Source organism: Meleagris gallopavo, chromosome 3 (assembly GCF_905368555.1).
Source record: "Meleagris gallopavo chromosome 3, MGAL_WU_HG_1.1, whole genome shotgun sequence".
Lineage (NCBI taxonomy): Eukaryota > Metazoa > Chordata > Aves > Galliformes > Phasianidae > Meleagris > Meleagris gallopavo.
Window position 1 is genome coordinate 44064174 of NC_139406.1, and position 23106 is coordinate 44087279.

The following is a 23106-nucleotide window of genomic DNA, read 5'->3' on the forward strand; positions in this document are numbered from 1 at the left end:
TGAATGGAGACTGCCTCACTGCAGAGTTCCCCTTCATACATATCTGATTTTTGTAGCAAATTGGGCAAATGCCAGAGAGTTCATATAAAGAAATGAGGATGAGTTAACAAAAGTGTGGTGTAGGAATAAGACTGTAGTATATGATGCTGTGTGTGTGTCAGTAACGTTAAATATCCAGACAACCTTAATTCTGTCTCTTCGTTGCTTGTCAGTGCTTGACTGAAACTTCAGCATCCTTCTTTTAATGTGTCGGGTTTGGGAGAGTACTTTATAAATATAAAGAATTTCTGTTGAGGGGAACCATATTGACCTGCCTCATTGTCAGGGTTTTTGAAAGTTTTTAAAAATCCCATTGATGTTTTTATTTCTAGAGTAACTAGTGATGCTAATAAGGGGGTGTCCGTTACGGAACAGCCAGCAGAGGTCAGTGATTCCTGTTTGCTGGTTGGTGTCAGCACCAGCCCCTGACAGCTGAACAGGTGTGGAAGTTTGGTCTGAAGTTGCACCTCTCTGTCATCAGAGCAGACTCCATTTCAGATTTCAAATCCTTGCTCAGAGCCCTGGAAACTGATGAGGCCTCTAGCAAACACAATTTTTAACAGTGGCCGACAGCCACCACTGACCATATATATATATATATATATTTTTTTTTTTTTAATATATATATATATTTTTTCCCATAACCTCATGGTGAACTGCTTTAACTGAATCTCACTCCCCCAAATCCTTACCTGAGGCTTTCTTTCCAGAACTAATTGTTGCCAGAGTATTACATCTGAGCAATAGGTAGTTGAACAGTCAGTAATTGAGATAAGACAGCCTGTTTTCTCGCAGACAAACTCCGGCTTGGATAGTTCTGCTATCTGATACGCAGTGCAAGGCAATGGTATGTAATTCCTGTTAATGTGACCTCTCCAGTCTGCTGGCCAGACATCCTGAGGTCTCACAGGCTGGGAGATGGAAACCTGCACGTTCCTCTAGAGCATGGCAGCTCTTTTTTTAAAATCATTGTGAGGTCTTTATTTGGGTCACTTTTTTTCTAGTTCTTTGAGTCTGCTGTCTTCAGTGACTTCAGAAGCTGCTTTTCTTTCCCCGTGTACTTTATATCTTTCTTTCTTTTTCTAGGGACATTATGTTGAGCTCTACTAATCCCCTTGTGCTCTGCACAGGGAGTGTTCAATTGTGTAATATCAGGTTTTCTAATTGTTATTTGTGGGTGATGGAGAGCTTGACTTGCACGTTACTGGGGCTAGCTGTGGTTTATGCCAGCTACAGTGTGCTTTTCCAAATGGAGACCTAATATGGAAAGAACAGCCCATATGTGTTACATCAGTAGACTTCACTCCGATACAAAAAAACCTATGCTTATAGGTTAGGCTACCAGCTATGCTGACAGTTAAGTACATTGTTGATGGAACAGAAGGTAAGGAGAAGAGAAGAAATTCCTCTTTGTTTTAATGTTTCATTTACTATAGCAGTCTTCAACTCTCAGTCCCTGTTGCTGGGATGTTACAGGCTATGTTTCCTTAGTTACTTGTATTGTTGTATCTGCTAGAGCAGCCTGTAACTTTTGCTTGCCAGCAAGAAATGAATGTGAGGAAAACAGATCCTTTAGAAAAAAGAAGGGAGTGTGCCACTGAGAAATATCCAGGCCTTTTAGCAAAACATCAGGAGAAACAGAAAACAGCAATACAGCATGTAGGAGGGGGTGGAAAGTTCTGAGAAATTAATAAGGCCAGGTAAAAAGTGGTTTTGAATGTAAGAGTTGTGCTAATTATTTTAGGGTGTGGGTACGGTACGCAAGATTAAACAGTTCCCTTCTGAAAAATACTTCCTGCTTGAAGCAAAAGTCAGAGGAAGAAAGAGTTGATTGGTGGGTGGTTTAAGATCCTGTAAGCACTGACTTTGTCTGAACAGTGCTGTATGTGGGCCTGTGTTTTGCAGAAAGCTGGTCTTTGAACTCAAATTTTTCCTGAAGGTAGTTGTGAAAGTCGGTTAGCCAGCACATTCCCCTCCACTCTCCCCTCTACGGCCTTACTTCCCATGAGCTCTGAAGCCTTACTGAGTGGTGGGTGATGGCATCATTAGAGAACACGCCCCAGCAGTGAAAGCCACTCCTCAGGACACAATTTGTGTTTCAGGATCTTCAAGCAGCCACCTAGAGCTGTGCATATGTGCAGACATACACATGCACTCTTTCTCTTCCTGCTGTACTGAGCACTCCACCCTTCTCCAGTCCTCCATAGTGGCTGGATTTAGTTTTTTCTTCTTAGCTAAGACCTTAAGATGTTTATTGTATTTAGATAATTCACCTTCCAATGAAAAAGGACATCTACAGCAGATCAGGTTGCCCAGAGGCCCATCCAGCCTGTCCCTGTGCCTCTCCAGGGATGAGGTATCCACCGCCTCTCTGGGCAACCTGTTCTGGTGCTTCATTAACCTTGTTGCAAAAACCTCATTCCTTCTATCCGATCTAAACCTCACAACCTCCCTTGTTTCAGTTTGAAACCGTTTCCTCTTGTCCTGTCACAACAGACAAGATAAGGCCCTTGGCAACAGGAGCCATGGAGAAGCACTTGGAGAAACAGGAAGGCACTTGGTGATCAGTGAAGTCTGTGGGAGTTTGGCATTTGAAGTGATCTTTGAAATGATCACCCATTTTGCATATTTTTAATGAGTGGGTTGGTTTGTTTGTTTTATTTTGGAGAAATTTACCAACCTCCTTGATCTTGTTAATCTTCAGGGGCTCTGAAGTGCTGAGATTTATCGTCATTGAAATGACATTGAACAGTAAAGTCATAGCAAGCTTTTGTTAATCTTAGGAATTGTACTGTCAAATTCCTAACACTGTACTGTAATCATGGATGTAAAATGCTATGTTAGAAAATAGTTTTGTTCTTTTGGTGGCATTATTAGTGGTTTTGTTTTTAAGTTTCTGTTGTATGATGGGTTTTTCCTGTTGAGGTGAATTTGAGTAGTTTTTACAGTAAGAAAATCTTGCAGTTATCATAAAATTTTACACAGGTACAGAGTATATTGAAAAGAATTGCCTTCTACTTATCAGACCTCATTCACAAACCAGGGAATGTCTGTGGGTTTTACAGTTTTTTGCTAGCTCAGATTGCATTGAGTTACAATTTTGTTTCTTGTAATGGATATACAGCATAGAAGAGATAAGTCCTGTCTATACCAACGAGTCCAGTTTTCTTTGTCTAATTCTTGTTTGTAGCTATCCAACATTCAGATTCTGTAACTTGGTAGGTCAAACTGAGATTGAATACAAATGTATGGTTTGTTGTTTGATTTCAAAATGGCCATAGTGTTTAAATAACCTTGGAAAAACCATTTCTCTATGAGAAGCACGGCTTCTGGATAGCTGGGTACATTTAATGGGCCAGGAGGTGGAGGAGAGAAGGCAGGCTACATTGGTCAGCACTGAATGCTGGGCTGCTTTCAGGTAATCATGATACCAGTCTGCTTAGATCAAGCTGCACCCAGCCAACATTGCTCAACAAGAGGGTTGAGTTTTTTTAACTGGCAGATTCCCTTCCACTCTTCCCTCTTAGACCGTATTTCCCATGAACTCTGAGCATTACTGTGTGGTTCTTCAGCTGTTCAATTAAACCAACATCTGACAGTTAACTGTGGCCATGCTAGGTTTATTGCAGATCAGTCTCTCATCCCTTTCTCTTTCATATGCTGCAGCACAAGTGGAGGTGTTATCTGCTGCACTCAGAGCATCCAGTTTGAATCCTCGGGAAGAGACAGTGGCCAGCATTGGCAAGGGAACAGACTCTCAGACTGAACTAACCAGCAGTGACCAACAAAATTTTAAGCCTATACTGAGTGATATTGTGCCTTTAATTGGTGACACTGTTGAGGTAAGAAGTTTTGTGTTTTTTTTTTTTCTTCCTGATACTGATTTCCATGACTCTAGTAATAGAGCTGTATTTTGGTTTTGTGCAGTAATTGCAGTTAAATGCTTCCTACTTTGGCTAGGATGATGCTTGGTTTTGTTGGCTGGTATTGAAATCCAAGCTACTAAAATAAAATGAGTTTGTTGGGATATTTTTAGTTTTGCTGGTTGTTTTATTTAAGCTGTTGGACTGTGAAGCCCAAAAGCATTCAGGGAGTGGAGGAATGTGGCATTTATTTGGATATTGCTGCTTGTACTTATACACAATCATAATGGAACATTACAAGTGTGTTTTGGTTTCTTAGAAGAACAAAAATCAACTTGCCACCAACTCCTGATGTTGTGCTTTATTTGTAGCATCTGTTGTAGTCACTTTTTTTGGTGCTAACTTATAAAATGATAGAGCAAATGAATCTTCTGTCCTTCTAATTTTGGGGGATAATGAGAGTTGTGTTACCTGGGGGTAAGTTTTATTTCTTTATGAAATATGGTGCTGACAGAAAGCTCATTGCATTTTTTATACACGTTGTTTATATGTGTTTCAATTTTACTCTCTAAAAGGATGCTCTTAATCTGTCAGTTCCTTGTTTGTTACTGGCACCAAATCAAGGACCAGTGCAAGGATATCAAAGAGATGACCTAGAATTTGGGAATCAAGCTGTGATGTGTTAAGCAAGGGGTCTGTTGCTTCTAGCAGCGAAGAGAGCTCTGATTTTTTTGCAGGTAGTTGGTTTTTATTATTTTGATTTTTGTAGCTAAAAGTCAATATGGGAATAGAAGCTTTAGAAAAGCTACTGTAATGTGCATTTGAAAGCAGCTGTCACAGTTTTTCACACAAAGCAAAATCAAAGTTTGCTTATCCTTCTGCAGCTGGGTGGGTTTCTGAAGGGGTTAATGCTATGTGTTAAAGGGTGTTGGTTTTTTTTTTATTTAAAAATAGGCAAAAAGACGTGATAAGGGAGAACAGATGAGTCTTTGGTACATAGGTACAGCCTGTTTGTTGAGTGTGAGATGCCTGTTCTGTTTTTCCTCAGGAATGACCATTCTGCTTTCCTTTAGGTTGTATACCCTCTATAAGGCTCAATAAACAAATGTAAGCTTCAAGAAATCCTTCATCTCATTTTCACAGTGGGAATTCCCTCTTTTTGGTTGGAGGGAGGAGGAGGAAAAGAAACAGAAAGGAAATTGAAATAAAATTTGTCCATCTTCGCCTGGCACAACAGAGAAGTGGGGGTGGTGCCAGGAGGAGATGGGACTCAAATCTGACCACCTAGGCTGGTCCCTGCTCTGTTAGATGGCACCAGCAGTGCTCATCCCAGTGCCGTGGACTTTGTGTGCAACCCATTGTACAGGACAGGGCTCTTGGAGCACAACCACAGAGCTCTTGTTGCTCTGTAGGGAAAGTAGATCTCATGTAAGAGGCTTTTGTGGAGAAATTTACGGTTCTTTGCTTGAAAATTTTCATTGTCCAACTGATCTGAAGAGTTCACAAAGTAGGATGCTCTTGGAGCTTATGTTGACCCCGAGAGCTCACCCTGCAGTGTTTGCACATAGATACTTTGGAACATATCTGGCAAAAAGATTGGATCTCCTTTCCAATTATTCATTACGTGCTTCTTGATATTCACATGCTGACGATGCAAAGTCTGTTGTATTTGGAGAACTCCAGTGGTGTGACCCACATGTTACTTACATTTTCCGTAATGCGGTCTCAAAAGTATTCCGCTCCTGTGATTTTCATTCCATAAGAACCAAAATGGAGCAAACTAAGAGAAGCTTTTGTTTAAAATTTAAAGCAGAAATGTTCATCTAATACGCCTTTTGATTTCAGGCCGTAGCAAAATTGTATTTGATATTAAGACGTGTATTCCTTTAATCTCAGAAAAAGGCCCGGAGGTGAGGGCAGCACTTCCTGGTGTCGATGTTTTTGTTCAATCCGTGCATGTGTTTTGTGCAACTTCTTTCTTTTTCTGTTTTTATTTTTAAATAGAATATGGATTCCACGCTTCACTATATTCATAACGATTCAGATTTGAGCACCAATAGTAGTTTCAGTCCCGAAGAAGAAAGAAAATCCAAAGTACAGGTAAACGAGAGTTACTTCTGCTCTTCTTACCTATGTCAGAAAGACAGGGAGCTGTTGGAGAGGGTCCAGAGGAGAGCCACAAAGATGATCAGGGGACTGGAGCACCTCCCCTACGAAGACAGCTCTGAGGGAGCTGGGCTTGTTCAGCCTGGAGAAAAGAAGGCTGTGGGGTGACCTCACTGCAGCCTTACAGTGCCTAAAGGGAGCCTACAAACAGGAAGGGAGTCAACTCTTTGAAAGGGTTGATAACAGCAGAACAAGGGGAAATGGTTTTAAGTTGAGGGAGGGGAGATTTAGGTTGGATGTCAGGGGGAAGTTCTTTACAGAGAGAGTGGTGAGGTGCTGGAACAGGCTGCCCAGAGAGGCTGTGGATGCCCCGTCCCTGGAGGTGTTCAAGGCCAGGTTGGATGGGGCCCTGGGCAGCCTGGTCTAGTATTAAATGGGGAGGTTGGTGGCCCTGCATGTGGCAGGGGGTTGGAGATTCATGATCCTTGAGGTCCCTTCCAACCCTGGGCATTCTGTGATTCAGTCAGATAAATGGCAATTTTGTCTAAATATAGAGTTCTCTTTCATGCTGTCAGTTTCATGCACACTGTTTCATTCACCATTTATGATGTAAAAAAATTTCTTTGAAATATGACAAGCCTCTAAAACAACTAATTTTAAAATATTCAGTGTTTCCAGAGATAATGGCTTAACTTGGCATTTGCTTCTATTTTAATTACGTATAAGAGATGGCAGTGATGTGAGAACAACTTTCATAGATTTTCAGGTTCAAGTTGAATTTTCTATGGAAATTAGTCTGTAATGGAAGTAAGGTTATTGAGGAAACAGGATTTTTTAAACGTTTTGAGTGGAACCACCCTCACCCCATGACAGCTTTTAAAAGAAAAAGTGTAAAAGCGTTTCATTAAATTCGAGCTGTTTCTGTCATTTCTTTCCTAAAGAAGAAGAATTTGTATTGTTTCTTAGTTCAGTATAATGCGTGCATCCCTGCAGAACCACGATCGTTTGAGTGGAACCCTTTTATGGCTTCTTTGAGCTGAGCTGTTCAACAGCTGTTGATATGCTAGGGAGATATTCTGGTACGCCCCATTGGGCAAAATGGGTGCCTGAGATGAAGTGGTAACAGCTGCAGCAAAGTGTTGAAGTCAGCACAAAGAGGTGTTTGCAAAAGTTTAATTTCTCAATGGGAGGAGAAAAATTGGTCTTCACCAGAGATCTTTTGGTCTCTGGAAAAGCCTTCTCCTTTGTGATGACTACTTAGGGAGGCAATACTGAGTCTACGCTCTGCCTCCACTTCTCTCCAACCACAGCATGTTAGCTTGGCTCTCTGCTCTCCCTTCCCCAGAAGACAAGATGTTGAGAGGAACAGGAAAACAATTTTTGAAGCAAGTCTTGTAATTTGCTCCTTTGCTCATTTTATGGATGAGTTGAGTTAAAACAAGCAATTTGCCCAGCCTGTGAGGCTGAATGTTTGTGAGAAAGGTAGTCTGTTCAATCTCCTGCTTTGCTTAAGTAGACAGTGATCCACCTGCTGCTCGTCTGCTGTAGCGGTCGGTGTTTTCTGATGGCCCCCACACGTGTTGTCATTTCTTTGGAACTTTTTGGTGAAACTGTATGAAATATAAAACTTTTGCATCCTTATTGCAAGATTTCATTAAATAATTATCTATAGGCATGGAAAAGATGATGTTCTCACAGTGTTCCTTGGAATTTTTATAAACTTTACGAAGACCTATTGAAAATAAATACCCTTTTCTTGCTGTAGGACGTTGTACCTCAAGCCTTGCTAGATCAGTATTTATCAATGACTGATCCATCTCGCGCACAAACTGTTGATACTGAGATTGCCAAACACTGTGCCTACAGCCTACCAGGTGTGGCACTTACACTAGGCAGACAGAACTGGCACTGCTTGAAGGATACCTATGAGACATTGGCATCTGACATGCAGGTAAGCTCCGAATAAAGAATAACGTGAATAAGGATCGTTTCTCTTGTTTACTGGTTGTTGGGTTGCTCTGCTCTTTAAGTGGAGCTCTCTGTTACTGATGGTAGCTATTCAAGTAACGAGTTAAAGTATAACTGTTGTGTCAGGTGAAGCCGGGAGTGTGTGGTTCTCAAGCAGTAAGAAAATGGGGCTGTTGGACACAGTGTATTTGTGGAGATGGATCTTCAGTAGGAATGTGAGGAAAGGTCTCTGATCTCTGAGATCTCGTGGCAATACTTGGAATTCTCATCGGTCAGAGAATTTGGGTTGTGCTGCTGTGTGCAAGCAGCCTCACGTCCCTGCAGGCATGTCTGGAGCTCAGTGAGTCAGCCTCACACCGTGATCTGGAGGCCTTTTGGTGCTGCACTCAGTCTTAAGGGGATAACATCGCTATCGCAGTGCAGCATTGCTGTTTTAAAAACAAACCCTGGAAATAGCAGCGTTTTCCTTGTTGCTAGGTGGTGGGGAGGTGGTTCTGTGCATTTTACTGTTGGTTTGCAGTTGTTTCCCAGTCCTTCCTTTCTTCCTTTTTTGGAGATGCTTGCTTTTTTTGAGCATTCTCAGACTACTTCACCTCTCTTGAACTTGCTGCTTGCTATGTCAGCACTGCAGTTTTTAGTGATAAATAGTGAGTAATTTTATACACGGCCATTGCTCATATTTTCCAAATGGTTGTGTAGCCTTTAAAAACAAGTGGCTAATAAATTTAGAACGTGCATAAAAATACATTACCCTGTCTTCAACACTGTTCAGAGTTTCATTGCCATTCTAATCCAAATTAAGACTGTATCACCAAAGTAGGGTGAAAAAAACCCAGTACCTATACTTACTGGAAGATGCTGAAGAAGAGATGCTATTTAGCTTTTAAAAGCACGTGGTGTGAATAGTTACTCAATTTAGGTTAAGTAAAAGCTCCACTGATTCTTGGACTTCTAGGTGCTCTCTGTGGGTGAATCTTTACTTATTAGGAAGCTATAAGGGGTTGAAACTTTATGATCCTTGGGGGTCCCTTCCAATCCAAGCCACTCCGTGGTTTTGAAAGATCCCAGCTGAAGTATTGTGGGATGTCTTTCATGTTCTGTTTCATAAGTTCTGAGTGAAGGAACAGTTGTATGGGACTGATTTAAGCAAAAGGATTTGCAACTGAGCTCCTGAATATTCAGGTGGAAGAAATGACACCTCATCATTTGTCTGGGATTTTTAAGTGTTGTAGTTCTCTGGAGAGCCAGCCAACATATTGACCACCAGATTAAAATAGAGCACTTCATCTGATCCATCAATAAGATTTATTCTTTTGTTTATCAACTTATTTCAGTGGAAAGTTCGGCGGACGCTAGCATTTTCTATACATGAACTCGCTGTAATCCTTGGAGACCAACTTACAGCTGGGGATTTAGTTCCTGTCTTCAATGGCTTCTTAAAAGACCTGGATGAAGTCAGGATAGGTGTGCTTAAACACTTGCATGACTTTCTAAAGGTATGTCTGTGTTCATTTTTGGCCCAGTGAGATCACACATTTTTGCTTTATTTCTTTGTGTGCACTTACTTAACATAGCAGCAGTATAATTCTTTATGGGGGTATGGAAAGAATATTGCATTTCATCATGCCCCCTGGGACTTTATTGACGTAAGCATAATAGAGTTTAACCCAACAAAGCATCGTTATTGCTAAAGATGAATTTTAAAAAATCAAAATAAGTGTTTAATCAATTGTACTTCAAAGCTCTTGTTCCGTCTCTGGATGTTTGTAACTTATATTTCTTCATATAAATTTGTATGTATTTTTACAGCTGCTTCATCTGGACAAAAGAAGAGAATATCTTTATCAGCTCCAGGAATTCTTAGTGACTGATAACAGCAGGAACTGGCGTTTCCGTGCAGAGCTGGCTGAGTATGTGGTTTTCTGGGTGTTTGTTGAGGGCATCTAAAAATGTCAAAATCATAAAAGCCAATGTCTTAAAGTGTTATTCTTCATCTAATTACAAATAATGGATTGTCTTTATCTTCTTCGACTTGTCTCCCTTGCATAAAAATTCCCTGTAGTTGTATATCACTTACAGTAGTTTGAAGCTGAATGTCTTCTCATCACTGTGTTTAAAACACTGGTGTTTTGTTTTTTAAAAAAAGGGCCAGATTTGGTCATAGGAGAGTTCTGGTAATTCATGTTGCTGAGTCTGAGTAGGCAGAGCTCATGACCGTGAAACCAAGATGTAGAACAAGCAAGCAAGCAGCGGAGTACTAGACCATGTAAGATGACTTTGGCTTCTTCATGGAATTGGTAGCTGGGTTCCTTTGGGAGGCAGCTCCAAAAGGCCAAGTTGCTCAGGAAAGTAGGTATTTTTAAGAACAGCATCCTCCAAATGAAGGGAAGGTCTGTCTCGGTGCTCAGAAGAATAAGATTTACTGAGAGCTCTGCTTGGCTAAGAAGGAAACTCAGGACTGAGCTTGAACGCAGAATGATTATAGAAGAGGTGAAGACAGAGTGTCAAGGACACGGTGCACAGAAGGTGTTTGGAAACATTGCTCAGGCATGCAGGATTGTATTAGGAAAGCCAGAACTGAACTGGAGCTGAAATTTGTGTGCTGTCAAGGGCAACAAGAGTTTCTACTGCTACATGAGCAGTGAAAGAATAAACAAGGAAAATACAGAGCTGTTGCTGAAGAGGGCGGATGATTTTGTGACGAAAGCAGTCGGAGTATTGAGGGGACAGATTAACCTCTTACGGTCAGCACTCACTAGATCTCATCTGAAGTAATGTACATTTTTAGGGGGCTGCTAGTACAGGAAAGATGTTGATAAACTGGAACAAGTTTGACAGAGAAGACCTCAGGATGATTAGGGCTGCAGCACTTGCCATGTGAGAAGAGACTGTGGGACTGTGGCTTGTTCAGCCTGGATCTAATTTGAATTTGGGGACACTAAGAATAGTCTCAAACCCTAGGGGGAGATTATAGAGTAGACAAAGCTGGACTCTGCACAGTGGTACGTGATGGGAGGGTAAGAAACAGTAGATTTAAAGTGAAATGAGAGATTCAGACTGGAATTAAGGGAAAAAATTTCACTCCAAGGACGGTCAGGTAGGGGCACAGGCATCCAGAGAGGCTGTGCTGGCTCCATTCCTGGTGGTTCTCAAGATTTGAGCACACAGATCTATGTCACAGCTGACCCTGCTTGAGCAGGCATCTGGGCTAAAGTCCTCCTGAGGTTTTCTACGGATCAGTTATGTGTTGCTGCTGGTATGGCAGCATTCAGTTGGCTGCTTGTAGCATGATGTGACACCTCTTTTGGCTTTTTACCATTCATACTGGGATCTGCACCTGCTCAAGTCTTTATCAACTTGATGCACATTGGAGAAAACGGACAAGTTCTCTGTCTGCCCAGCATGCTTTGAAGCAGAGTTTGATTAAGAAGTCTACTTATTTTGATAGGTATCCTCAATCACTGAAGTCACTGGAGTTCCTCTGTAGCTCTGCAGGTTGTCTGTGCAGGGTGCTAGAATGCCTGTGCACACTGTGCTGTCATCCACAGTGATGCTGCGTGTATGTTGTGGCCGCTGTTTGGATCCCTGTCTTGGAAATGCAACTTCAGATCCCTTGCCTCTCCCTAGTCTTCCATTTGTTGAGCTCATTCAGCATTTTACTATTATGGTGAACAAATGACAATTTAAAATTTGCAAGTGACCCCTGGTGAAGCTGACTGCATTGAAGAATAGAAGGTTTTACTTTTGAGTAACTTTATTATGGCTATATTGTATTATGTGGCATAGAATGGCTTGGCTTGAAAAAGGACCACAATGATCATCTAATTTCAATCCCCCTGCTTTGTGCAGGGTCACCAACCACCAGAACAGGCTGCCCAGAGCCACATCCAGCCTGGCCTTGAATGCCTCTAGGGATGGGGCATCCACAACCTCCTTGGGAACCTCATCCATTGCGTCACCACTCTAGCAAGTGTAATCAGTGTAAGCAATCAATGCCTTTCTTACTATTCTAATACCCTTTTTCGTTTTTCTTCCATCTTGTAGGCAGCTGATCTTACTTCTAGATCTGTACAGTGCCAGAGACATCTATGACTACTTGCGACCTATTGCTTTCAGCCTCTGTGCAGACAAAGTGTCTTCTGTCCGCTGGATTTCTTACAAGCTGGTAAAGCAATCTAAGTCAATTCAGGTTATCAGACTCCTCAGAGTTGGTCAGAAATAATTTTTATATTTTTTTATCTCTGTATTCTTCTAGGTTAGTGAAATGGTAAAAAAGCTGTACATGGCCTCAACGTCAACGTTTGTGGTAGACCTCATGAATGAACTTGTTGAAAAGTTCTGTAGATGCCGCAAATGGTCTGGCCGGCAAACTTTTGTCTTTATCTGCCAGGTGAAACTTCTTTGTTCTTGTTTGTATTGTTTGTTTAAAGTTATCATTATTACTACTATTATTTTGGTAGGTAGAATTAAGGGGGAACAAGCAGCTGGAAATATTTAAGTATCTATTAGTGTTGGTTGTTTGAGATCCTGTTGCCAAGGGAATAGTTTTTATGGCTGCATCCTTCACTGCTGCTTCATGCAGGAGCTTGCATGTATCTTCAGCTTAGCTTAGGTGAGTTTGAATGTCAAACGAACACTGAATAAAAGAGTCCCTGAATTGGGACTCTTCCTTGCTTGGCACAAATTGGGATTTTTTTAATATGATGCAGCAGCCTGGCACTTTGGGATAATCATTGAGAAATGAAGTTCTTGGAGTTGCCTGTACTTCCTTAGCCAGCTAATGCAAGTTGGTTGAGAACAATGTATTCTCAGCAAAATATGCAGAAGGAAATCATAGAGTGGCCTGGGTTGAAAAGGACCACCATGATCATCGAGTTTCAACCCCCCTGCTATGTGCAGGGTTGCCAACCACCAGACCAGGCTGCCCAGAGCCACATCCAGCCTGGCCTTGAATGGACCAGGGATGGGGCATCCACAACCGCCTTGGGCAACTTGTTCCGGTCCATCACCACCCTCTGAGTGAAAAACTTCCTCCTAATATCTAAACCTCCCCTGTCTCATTTTAAAACCAATCCCCCATGTCCTATCACTATCCACCCATGTAAACAGTTGTTGTTCCCCTTCCTGTTTATACTCTCCCTTCAAATATTGGAAGGAAATGGTCAAATCTGGGGCTGTAGCAGAGCTACTGACTTCGAGTCAGTGTGACTGTTACTTAACAGGACAGTTCTTTGAAGCATTTGGAGGAATGTGAGATTCGAGCTTATTTAGAGACGTGTTGGGATAAGTGGATGTTAATTGTGATGAACCATTCTCACCTTAATATGGTACCTAGTTCCAACAAAGACATCATTCTTAAAAAATAAAGGGGAAAGTCTTTTGCTTTTTTCCCCCGATTTCAAATATTAGTGTTTAAAAATAAGAAATAAAAAAAAATTGAGACTTCATACAAAATAAAAGGGGCTTCCAGCTAAGCCTGAGTTTTCTCAGCCCTAGATTAGTTCATTGTGTGTGGCTTTGTGCTAGAAAATATTGTATCATATTATAAAACATAGTGACTACTGCACACTGTATTCATGCTAGGAAGGTTATAAGATCTGTCAGCTCTGATTATGTGTTGGGATTTGGTCTTCACTGTGCTGAAATCTAATGAAATTGCATCTGTCTTCTTGCCAGACTATCAGTGAAGATGACTGCCTACCCATGGACCAGTTTGCTGTGCATCTGTTGCCACACTTACTACACTTGGCATCTGACAGGGTTCCAAACGTTCGAGTCCTGCTTGCAAAAACGTTAAAGCAAACACTCTTAGAGAAAGGTTAGTGGTCAGAAATAGTTGCAGTGGGCTGACTGCATGTCTTTTTGTCCCTCCACTTTCCTATATCCAGGTGGGAAAGATGAAACAGCATGAGATGTGGGTCACAGTTGCCTTTCCAGTCTCCTTGGGGTGGGGTGTTGCCTTAATTGAGATAAACCTTAAACCTCGTTGTGTCATCAGAGCCACAGTTCTGTAATGCTGGAAAGTATGAAATCATGCTCGTGGTTTTTCCTGCCCCATTTTTTTCTGAATGAGTTAGGTTATAGGGGTAATCGGTACAGAAAGTATGCATGAACAACGTGCAAGTGTGATTGAAGGAAAAAATCCTTCAACACAAATCTAGCATCTGTTCTCTCACTGGGGTGGAAGAGATGGCTGCTATTTGTTTTTATGGTAGCAGTGAGAAGGAAGTTTCTCTGGTGTCTGTTCAGGGGAAGTAGGACATGCTGTGTTCAAATTGCAGACTGTGCTTAGGAAAGGATCCCCAGTGCATAGCATGTGCCAGAAGAGGCAGCAGTGCTCACATTCCTAAGTACTGTAGTGAAAAATAGCATTAGGGATTTTGTAAAACAGTAGAGTCTGCACTTGAACTACTTCATTTCTGGTCACTTTCTTCCTCCAAATACATACACTGGCTTGAGGACTGCCATTCTATCATAGAAGACTTTTGGGAAGATGGAAGTGGTGTGACTGAAATGCAAAATGTTTAAAACAGCACAAAAGATGCCCACTCAGTGAGAAGTAGGCTATCACTAGCTGTCGTGTGTGCTGGAGGCTCTGAGTAAACGTATGCAGTTTCTGTGGATCAGCTGATGTGCAGTGATTTGTTATCCTCTGCTAACTGTGCCAAGGCTGCCGTTCCTCTTGCTGTTACACTATTCTGTTGAGACTTTTCTTCTCAATATTTCTGTGTTCCCCTCCTGGATTGTACAACTCCATTCTGTATTGCCACTGTCCACAAGCCCGTTGTGCAGGCAGTCCGTTCCTCAAAGACGTGTGTGATAGGGGTGGGGGAGAAATTATGAAAGGTAGATATAAAAAAGTAAATTCAGAAGTTCTTTGCATCTCAGATCTAAATTGCCCTTCCTACAAGCAATCTATAATTATGTGGATTTGTGTAGTTTGTGAAAACTGTCAAATACTGGGGCTTCTTCCACTCATTAAATATTATCTTTATTCTGTTTGATAACTATTTGGCAAGTCTACCAGTGAGATGGAATGGCATGACTGTGGGTTTGTAATACCTTCCTTATGTCACAAATACAAGCATGCTCCTTCTAAGTCCAGTGTGTGTGCTGTCTGCCCCTTGTTGGCCATGGAATCTGTTCTTCTTTTATTGATGGGCCACAGAAATCTTGTACTTTTACCAGCGCTGTTAAGGAAACTCTGATTTGAAATACAAATGATATTTGTTTTGTAAATGATTGTATAGATCTGTTCTGAGCGGAGTTGCAGGCCTGCTCAGATCCTGCAGTTTGACCATATGTGTGCGCTGTTTGTCTCCTGGATTTTGAGCCCTGTGGACTGCATGTTGAGGCTTGCCTTGAGGTGTCTGCTGCCTTTCTCTCCTCTAAGACTTCTGCATTTTCTCTTACAGAGTATTTTCTAAATTCTGCCAACTCTCACCAAGAAGCTGTGGAGCAGACAATCATGGCGCTTCAAATGGACGATGACAGCGATGTCAAGTACTTTGCAAGCATACACCCTGCCAGTACCAAAATAGCGGATGATGCCATGAGCACTGCTTCATCAACGTATTAAAAATCTCCTGAATGTTGCTATAATTTAAAAAAAAAAAAAAAAATTGAAACAAAATATCCTCGTGCTTCTAAAATGGTTGATAGAGGACAACCTCTTTGGAAGGAGACATTTCTTGCCAGAACGAACAGGTGGATGTTATCTAAACCTGATGCCAGGGATTTTAAGTCAAGGAAATGTAAACCTACTTATGTCAGCTTGACTTGAGAAAAAACACTGCTCAGAGGATTATTTTTGCCACCGAAGCCTTAAATCTTCTGTCTTCCTGAACAAATAAAACTTGAATTGGCAGATCATTTTCATTGTAGAAAGGATGTGATTTCCAGAGACCTGCGTTGTTTCTCCTGAGGAGTTAACTTAGCAAGTATTTTCTGTAGCAACTGATAGGTGAAATGGCTGGAAAGGCAAATTTGTACCGGGACGTAAGACCTCCAGTATTAGTGCCCAGAGATTGTATCGTTCAAGGACTCGATCTGTGTGCAGCTGGGCACACCCTTAAGTGGGAATAGCTTTCATGTGTGTCAATGGGGAAGGTAAAAATTTGGATTTCTCTTAAGGGCTCAGTGCTAACACTAAACTAGAATTTGATTTTAATCCTTAAATGCAGCATATTGCTGTGCCCATTAGCAGAAAACTTTGCTGAGTACCTGTGTCCTAATTATTTTCATGCTGGTCATGACCTAAAGGAAATTTATTAGCACATATACTTTAAGTCAGGTATTTTTAACTTGATCGTGATCAGCTCTGAGGTGCAACGTTTTTCTTCATTTACTGTACATATCTGTGAGCCTCCTTGGAGCGCTGCAGTCTTTAATCATGTTGTTTAAAGCTGTTGTGATACAAGTTGTTCTTTACTTGTCCAAATAAAATTTAATAATAAGATTGAAAGCAATCTTGTGACCTTTTTAAGACATTAAAAGAGTAAGTTTAAAATTTGTGTCTATTTTTTCCCCGCTTTCCTTACACTGACGACTGCATGGGGAAAGGGGATTTTTTTTAACGATGGGGAAGGATTTTGTACTTTGAGATGATGTGTGCAGCAGTGTGGATGCACTTTGGTCATGCAGGTGAGGTTTTGCTAGGTTCTTTCAAGAAGCCCAGGTTTGCTTGGGGAGCCCACTGCTCTGGTGTGAAACCACGTCTTTGCCGAGGTGAGTCTGAACAGCCTCCTCCGTTCAGGCTTAAAGCTGTAAGCCCACACTGCTCTTAAAGTGCATGCTGTCCTTCGGCTGCTTTTATTTCCTCTCCTGTAAGATGACAGCTACAGTGTCTACTTCTTTGTCTTCCAGGGGGCAACCTGCTTATGGCACCTTTTCCTCCAGCCTGCTCAACCTCAGATGTGAGAAGCGTACTTTCCTAAGGAGGTGGAGGTGGCTGTGGCAGCTTGTCCTTGATGTATTTTGGCAGAACATTTTCATTTATCAATTGGGTGCCTGATCCCCTGACAGGTTAAGCTCAAGGAGGTGTCTCCCTGTTTCCCCCTTGTTTTCTTGGGAAAACAAAATTCTTTGGCACTTTCCTCTGCAGTAAATAGGAAGTTGCTATTTATTCCCCACCAGCCCACTGTTTTACTCCCGCGTGCCACCATGGAGTTGGTTAAGAGTCACTTCTGTCAGCTTTGAAGCTTGGTTTTGTTGTGATAGCAGTGGTGTGGTTTGGTTATGTTAGACTTTTCCTGTACTTCTGGTGTGCGGTTGTTCTGCTGCCATTCTAATGTGGTATTGCCCTAACCCAGTACAGCCAAGCATCACCTCTGCTGCCTTCAGGTATTCTCCAGCTCTTAGAGGTAAGATACGCTTAAGTAAGTTGGAAAAAGTGATATTGGTCTTCAGATGCTGTTTCTCTTTGCTTTGTATTTCTTCAGTACCGGTGGAAGTCCATGCTTCTCCCTCAATAAAGAGTCAGGCTGCATATCTCCTTTTGTTTTTTGTTAGTCACTACTGAACAGAAAGAGGTAGCTCCTAAACTGCCATCTATTAGCCTATCTTTCCCAAAAGGAGGATCATAGTTCTGCCACTGCCTTCAGCAGCCAAATACCAAATTAGTGTTTGCTGTTTTGAACAGTAAGGGGCTGTTGTACAAATTCCTGGTCTTGTGGGTAAGATCCTGTTCTCGTGAGGGCTGCAGAGTAGCGGGCAACTTTCAGCCTGACCAAAAGAGGTGTTTGCATGAGTCTGGCAGCCCTCCTGTCTGCGTGTAGATCTGGCTGTCACGTCAGCTCCTCCCATCAGTGCTTTCAGACTCTGAAACTTTCAGTTCTACTAAACAGAATTTGGATCAGAAGAAATGAGAGCTTGAAGCGATGGAAATGCTGTAGGTTTTGACTGTAGGACCACTTCCAGCTGACTGAACTGCATTGTGAAGGTAAGTAAACAGGTTTTTAACCATCTCATCACAGCTCTCCAGTCATAAATAGTTTGCTTTAAATGCTGTCACCTATTTGTGCTGAAGGGCAGTGATATTTCCGTATGCCGGCTATTTCTAAAGGAGTAGCTGCAGGTGGTTGCAAATCCTAACTGTGATAAAGCAGAGGCTGCCAAGAGCAGGAGAGCTGCACTGTTTGACTGTCAAGAGAAACTGGAGTTAGTTTTAATCATTTGAGGTTTTCCTATAACAATGAACCCAGCAGACTTGGTTTGAATCAAATGGCAACAAAGGCTTAAAGGAGAGTTGGGCTATTTCTGTCTTACTGCTATTTTGCTGTGCCTTTGTTGAGAGAGACCACTTCAAGTAAGTGAGCTTGGCAACATCTCACAGTGCTTCTGCCTCCAGCTGCTGGAGGCTGTTGTGAACGACACCACTGAGTGCTTTTGCTGCTGGTGGTGAATTGTGCTCACTCCAGATGACATCTTCCCCTCTGTGGGTGAGTCTGAATTGCATGCTGAAAAATGACAACCTTGTCAAATCTTTCTGACAGATTCAGATTGGTGGGTTTTTTTCTTTTGATATTCTTGGCTGCAAAACACCGCCATCCTGTGCACCTGTCTGGGCAGTAACAGGTCCTGGTGCTACGTGGGGAGCATAAGTACTGGCTGCATTAGAAAAAGACATTGTACATTATGAAGCAGATAATCTCCAAACTCCTTTCAAATGGCTGTTGAATTTATTTGCTTGATAAATACAATCCTAACAAAATAAAAGTTAACCAGATTAAGAGATTTTTCTGAAGAACATTAGAAAAATCCGTGACAATTCAATAGGAATTAGTGTGAAAGAAACAACAAAAAAAAAGTTTAAATATTGCCAGCATATATAAAATGTATGTAACGAAGGCAAGGGAGAATGCTCTATTTAACATCTGTCATCTGACCGCTTTTTGTGTTTATAAACTTCTTTCCAAATTTTAAAAAAATACTATGCAGTTTTCTATAACATATCAAAGCATTATTTGTACAAAATCAAATCATGGCCAATGCTTCACAACAGTGCAATAGATACAGAATTATAACCATGTCCAACAGGTGCTGAAAATAAATACCCCGATTAAGAAATAAGAGCAGCTCTCTGCGCCTGCCCTGGGGGGGGCTGATGGAGCGGTCGCATGTGAAACAGGAATGGCCCTCAGCTGCCCGCAGGGCCAAAGGTTTCAGAGGGGTGGAGGCAGGAAATAAAGCAGCCACCAAGCTGACTTACAACGCCAACCCAAGGCTGTTGCTGGGCCCGGTGCCTCCAGCTGGTGCCGCTCCTTCAGGGAGGAACACAGCACTGCTTGGCTGTAGGGCAGCAGCGCAGACCTGTCTCACAGTGGGCGTGATGATGGTTTGCAAGAGAGCAGATGCATCAGCTGCACTGCTACACATGAACAGCTCTTGATGAATGCTTCCATCATACAGAGACATAAATAACATCTGTCAAGTTTTACATTTATTCAGTACACCTTAAAACAAAAAAAAGAAGTTTAAGGGCATGTCAGGTAAACATGATACCCCACAGTCTCCCACCTTTTCAGCCAACCAAGGATAAATTTAAAGCTCCCATGTATATAATCTGCATCAGAAAGGTATCAAAGGCACAAGCAAGAAGTGACGAGGTTAATAAGCAGAAATAATGGTGAATGAGTAGAATTGCAGGGCAAATAATTAGTACGTGTCGGTGTGTTTGCGTTCATTTGCTGAAAATGAGACCTTCGGTTCTGCACTGATGAATGTAAATAATGGGTTTGGTTTAAAATAAAACTGTTACTGAATTATTGTAAATCACCTGAAGGAAACCAGTCTTGAAATAATCTGATAGAAGCTGGAGAACTCTTCTGGCCTCTCTGCACTCACCTGAGTCTGATGAGCAGAAGCCACAAAGAGCAGAGACAACAGTCTCCAGGCTTAGCAGACAAAGTTCTTTACAGGATGCACACAGCCAGCAACCAGTTGTGCAGTTTGACCCAAATGTCAGTTATTTGCACACTGTGATCGATGTTACCTTATAAATACCCAAGGAGCCTGATCAAATAGGAGTTTCTTTCCTGTCTTTGCTTGGAGATGGCTTCACTTGCTGCTCCTTGCTTGCTTTTGGCTGCTCTTTGGCTGCTTTTGTCTCCAGGACCCCGTCCCTTTGCTGCTGAGAAGCAGCCCCACGCTTTTCCGCTTCCTCCTCCTCCTGTGCCTGCTGCTCTGACTTGGCTCGCTGCAACAGCCGGAGTTGCACACGCAGCTCAATGATGGCCTCTCGCTCTTCATGAATTGCTTGGTTCAGATGATTGTTCTTTATCTTTTAGGTAAGGAAAACACACATCAGTGCTCCTCAGCCAGGCATGTACCTCGCACACAGCACCGCTTTGCTGCTAATACAGCAACATGGGCTTGCATGCAACAGCAATTGAAAAATGGAGCCCAAGTTTCATGCCTGGGCAAAACCAACACAAAATGATCTGTCCCCAGTGGGGGAGAGTGCCCATAAATCCTAAGGTTCAAGTTGTCTTACCTCCAGCTCCTCATTCTGCCTCTGCAAATCCTCCAGGATGACCTGCAGCTCCTCCTCATCCTCGCTCTCACTTTCACTCTCTGAAGAATATTCCTCTGTTTCACTCCGGCCATGTTGCTGGCGACTGGAAGAGCAACGACAAGCTGAGATCACAACACTTGCTCAAGTTTGTCAGGACTGGAGAACATAAAGTTTGCTCACGTTCACTGAATAATCTAAAGTGGCTTTGAAAACAAAATTAGGGTTGGTTTAATTTAACAAATCCATGATTTCCTATGGGGATGTTTTTTTATGGTGCAAAGGTCTATCTCCCATTAGATCATAACTTCATTGCTGTACTAACAGAAAATAACCCAAAAGATAAAAAGATGCAGAAATTTCAATAAAAAGAATCATCTTGCAAACGTGCTGATGTGCACAGAGTGATCTTCTAAGGGTTGTTTAGTTTTGCTACTTTTCCCCAGAGCGCATGCCTGGCTGGGGAGCGGAGGCAAGCAGTCTCCCTTTACCTTTGTATTTCAGCTATTTCTGCACGAAGGCGATCAATTTCTTCCTTCTCTGAGGCTATCTGTCTCCGCAGAAACTGCTCCATGGCCAGCAGTTCTTCTTGCTCTGTTAAAATCTCATTCTCCTGCAACAAGCAATTAGTTCACTTACAGCCTTGGCTTTATGTTCTGTGGGAACATGCACTGAGGATTACTCTAATGCTGTGCCCTGGGACGCGGCGATGCTGTTCCCTGAACTGCTTTCAGAAGTACTTAGCATGCCTGCATGGCACTGAGTCAGCAAAGACTTCAGCCCAACTCTAAGTTCCAACCCAACAATGTCTGCTCTGAATCCTCAAGGTGATGGCTGTGCTGAACAGCTGTGGGGATGACACACCGAGTTCTGGACGTGCAGCTGCCTGCTGTCTTAATCACAGGGGAAAGCTCTGGGATAACCCACAAACGCTAAATTCTAAAACTAGGTCTTTGAAGATTTACAGTGAGAGAAAAGTGCAGCAGAGGGAAGATCAAAGCTATTGAGGCAAGCCAAGGCAGGCACGAATGCCAAAAGAGCTGCCTTATTTCCTTTGATCAGCAGGAAAAGAGTTAACAGTCCTAACTGTGGTCAGTGCTTTATAAGCACGTGGACAACAAAGTCTACTTGTTGTTGCTGCACACCATCTCCTCCCTGCCTGAACAGCAGCCTGCTCAGCTTCAGGCACACTCCTGCAGTCTGCGTGCTTTCCCTGCTTTAGTTAGTGCTCAAACAAAGCCTCAGATTTTAACAGAGAGAGTGAGAGGCCCATTTAAGCCCCTTATGTTTTATGTTTATATTAGAAGGAATAAGTACACGCTTAGTAACTCTGACTAAATGATGCAGAACAGGAAAATACAGCATACAAACTGCTTTCCATTTACCTGAGCAAGTAGAATATTTATAACTTCCTCGTTCTCATTCATTTCTTCTTTGGAGACATCCTCCTTGGAAAGGCTGGCAATTTCTTGTGCAATCTTTGTTTCACACTCCTGCCAGAGAAAGAGGACAGTTCTGAAAAGGCCACCTGCCCCACTCACTAGTCACTGTTATGAAGAGGTTTTTTTTTCAACATATTATTTTTCAAATTTAGAACCATAACTCTTGTTATGAAAAATTTTCAGGAAGATGCTTTTAATTTCAGCATTTGCAAAACAAAATGGCTGCATTCACTGCTTACCCAGTGCTCTGGGACACAGCACAGTTTAAAAAATGGAAGTTCATTCACTTGAGCCTTCAGTCATCCTTTTTGTTGGGCCAGAACACACAGTGTTAAGCATGGAGTGGATATGAGCTCTGTCAAACGTTGTTGTAGTCATGCACTGTTAAAACACTTAAAAACAGCTGGAGGGTGAAGATGCCACTCCTCAGCCATTTAGGAATTAAGATGGAAAAAAAAAACTGCACTGAAAAGATTGAAAGGGGGAGCTGATCTAATTCCCCTGCATTCTCATCGTTTGTGAGAATGCTCAGATGTTTTGTTTTGAGTCATATGAAAAGTAAGAATTGGGATATCTGCTTCACCTACAGCATAGCAGCCTGGATACAAGTGTAAGAGACTAAACTTATGCTCCACCAAGGGCCCAAATGATTCTTTTTCCACTGAGCCTTTGATTGAGGCATTGTTAAGCCATGCTACACCCACACCCCCCCAGTGCCTGGTTTATCTGTGTCTCTCTGTGTACCTTGGGGAATGCTTTCACAGTTGTCACAGCTCTATCAACTCATTAATGGCCCACTTTTCCCTAAAAATGTAGTTGTAGTTTTACACTTTCACAACTCAAGAGTACTGTAAGTAATATACCAGAAATCTGCAAATTTAATTCTAGAATGTAACTTTATGTTTCTCTTTAGAATTTGCATGCTAAAACTCACAGAGCAGAGCAGGAAAGCATAATGAAAAGCTTCGGTGACAACCACGCTTTCTAAATCCAACTTATAACCCCCAGAGTGCCAAAATTCCATACCTGTCACAATCTGTGAGCATTAGAAGCCCCCAGTCAATGGTTATAGAACCATCTCACAGTCATGGCACTTTCAACTACTGGGCCAGGCAGTAAGGCTGAATGATGCACCCCAAGAAATGGGGATGAGCAGCGAATAACCGACAGTCATGAG

At 42.1% G+C, this 23106-nt stretch overlaps 2 protein-coding genes across 14 annotated transcripts in view; one reads left to right on the forward strand and one right to left on the reverse strand.

Moving 5' to 3' along the window:
- The window catches only part of PPP4R1 (protein phosphatase 4 regulatory subunit 1), a 62127-nt gene extending 45642 nt beyond the window's left edge, over window positions 1-16485 (forward strand). For all 12 annotated transcript variants that reach the window (XM_085220777.1, XM_085220780.1, XM_085220783.1 and 9 more), the window contains 9 exons: window positions 3706-3881; window positions 5907-6002; window positions 7774-7959; window positions 9311-9472; window positions 9786-9886; window positions 12021-12141; window positions 12232-12366; window positions 13653-13794; window positions 15392-16485. In XM_085220777.1, the coding sequence (XP_085076903.1) occupies window positions 3706-3881; window positions 5907-6002; window positions 7774-7959; window positions 9311-9472; window positions 9786-9886; window positions 12021-12141; window positions 12232-12366; window positions 13653-13794; window positions 15392-15555 (1283 nt within the window). In that variant the 3' untranslated portion in view covers window positions 15556-16485. The remainder of the gene's footprint in view (window positions 1-3705; window positions 3882-5906; window positions 6003-7773; window positions 7960-9310; window positions 9473-9785; window positions 9887-12020; window positions 12142-12231; window positions 12367-13652; window positions 13795-15391) is intronic.
- Window positions 16486-18633: 2148 nt separating this feature from the next.
- Window positions 18634-23106, reverse strand: part of RALBP1 (ralA binding protein 1) — a 31146-nt gene continuing 26673 nt past the window's right edge. For both annotated transcript variants that reach the window (XM_085220787.1, XM_085220788.1), the window contains exons 7-10: window positions 21873-21980; window positions 20979-21100; window positions 20470-20593; window positions 18634-20256 (exon numbers count right to left, since the gene is read on the reverse strand). In XM_085220787.1, coding sequence (XP_085076913.1) covers window positions 19993-20256; window positions 20470-20593; window positions 20979-21100; window positions 21873-21980 — 618 coding nt within the window. In that variant the 3' untranslated portion in view covers window positions 18634-19992. The remainder of the gene's footprint in view (window positions 20257-20469; window positions 20594-20978; window positions 21101-21872; window positions 21981-23106) is intronic.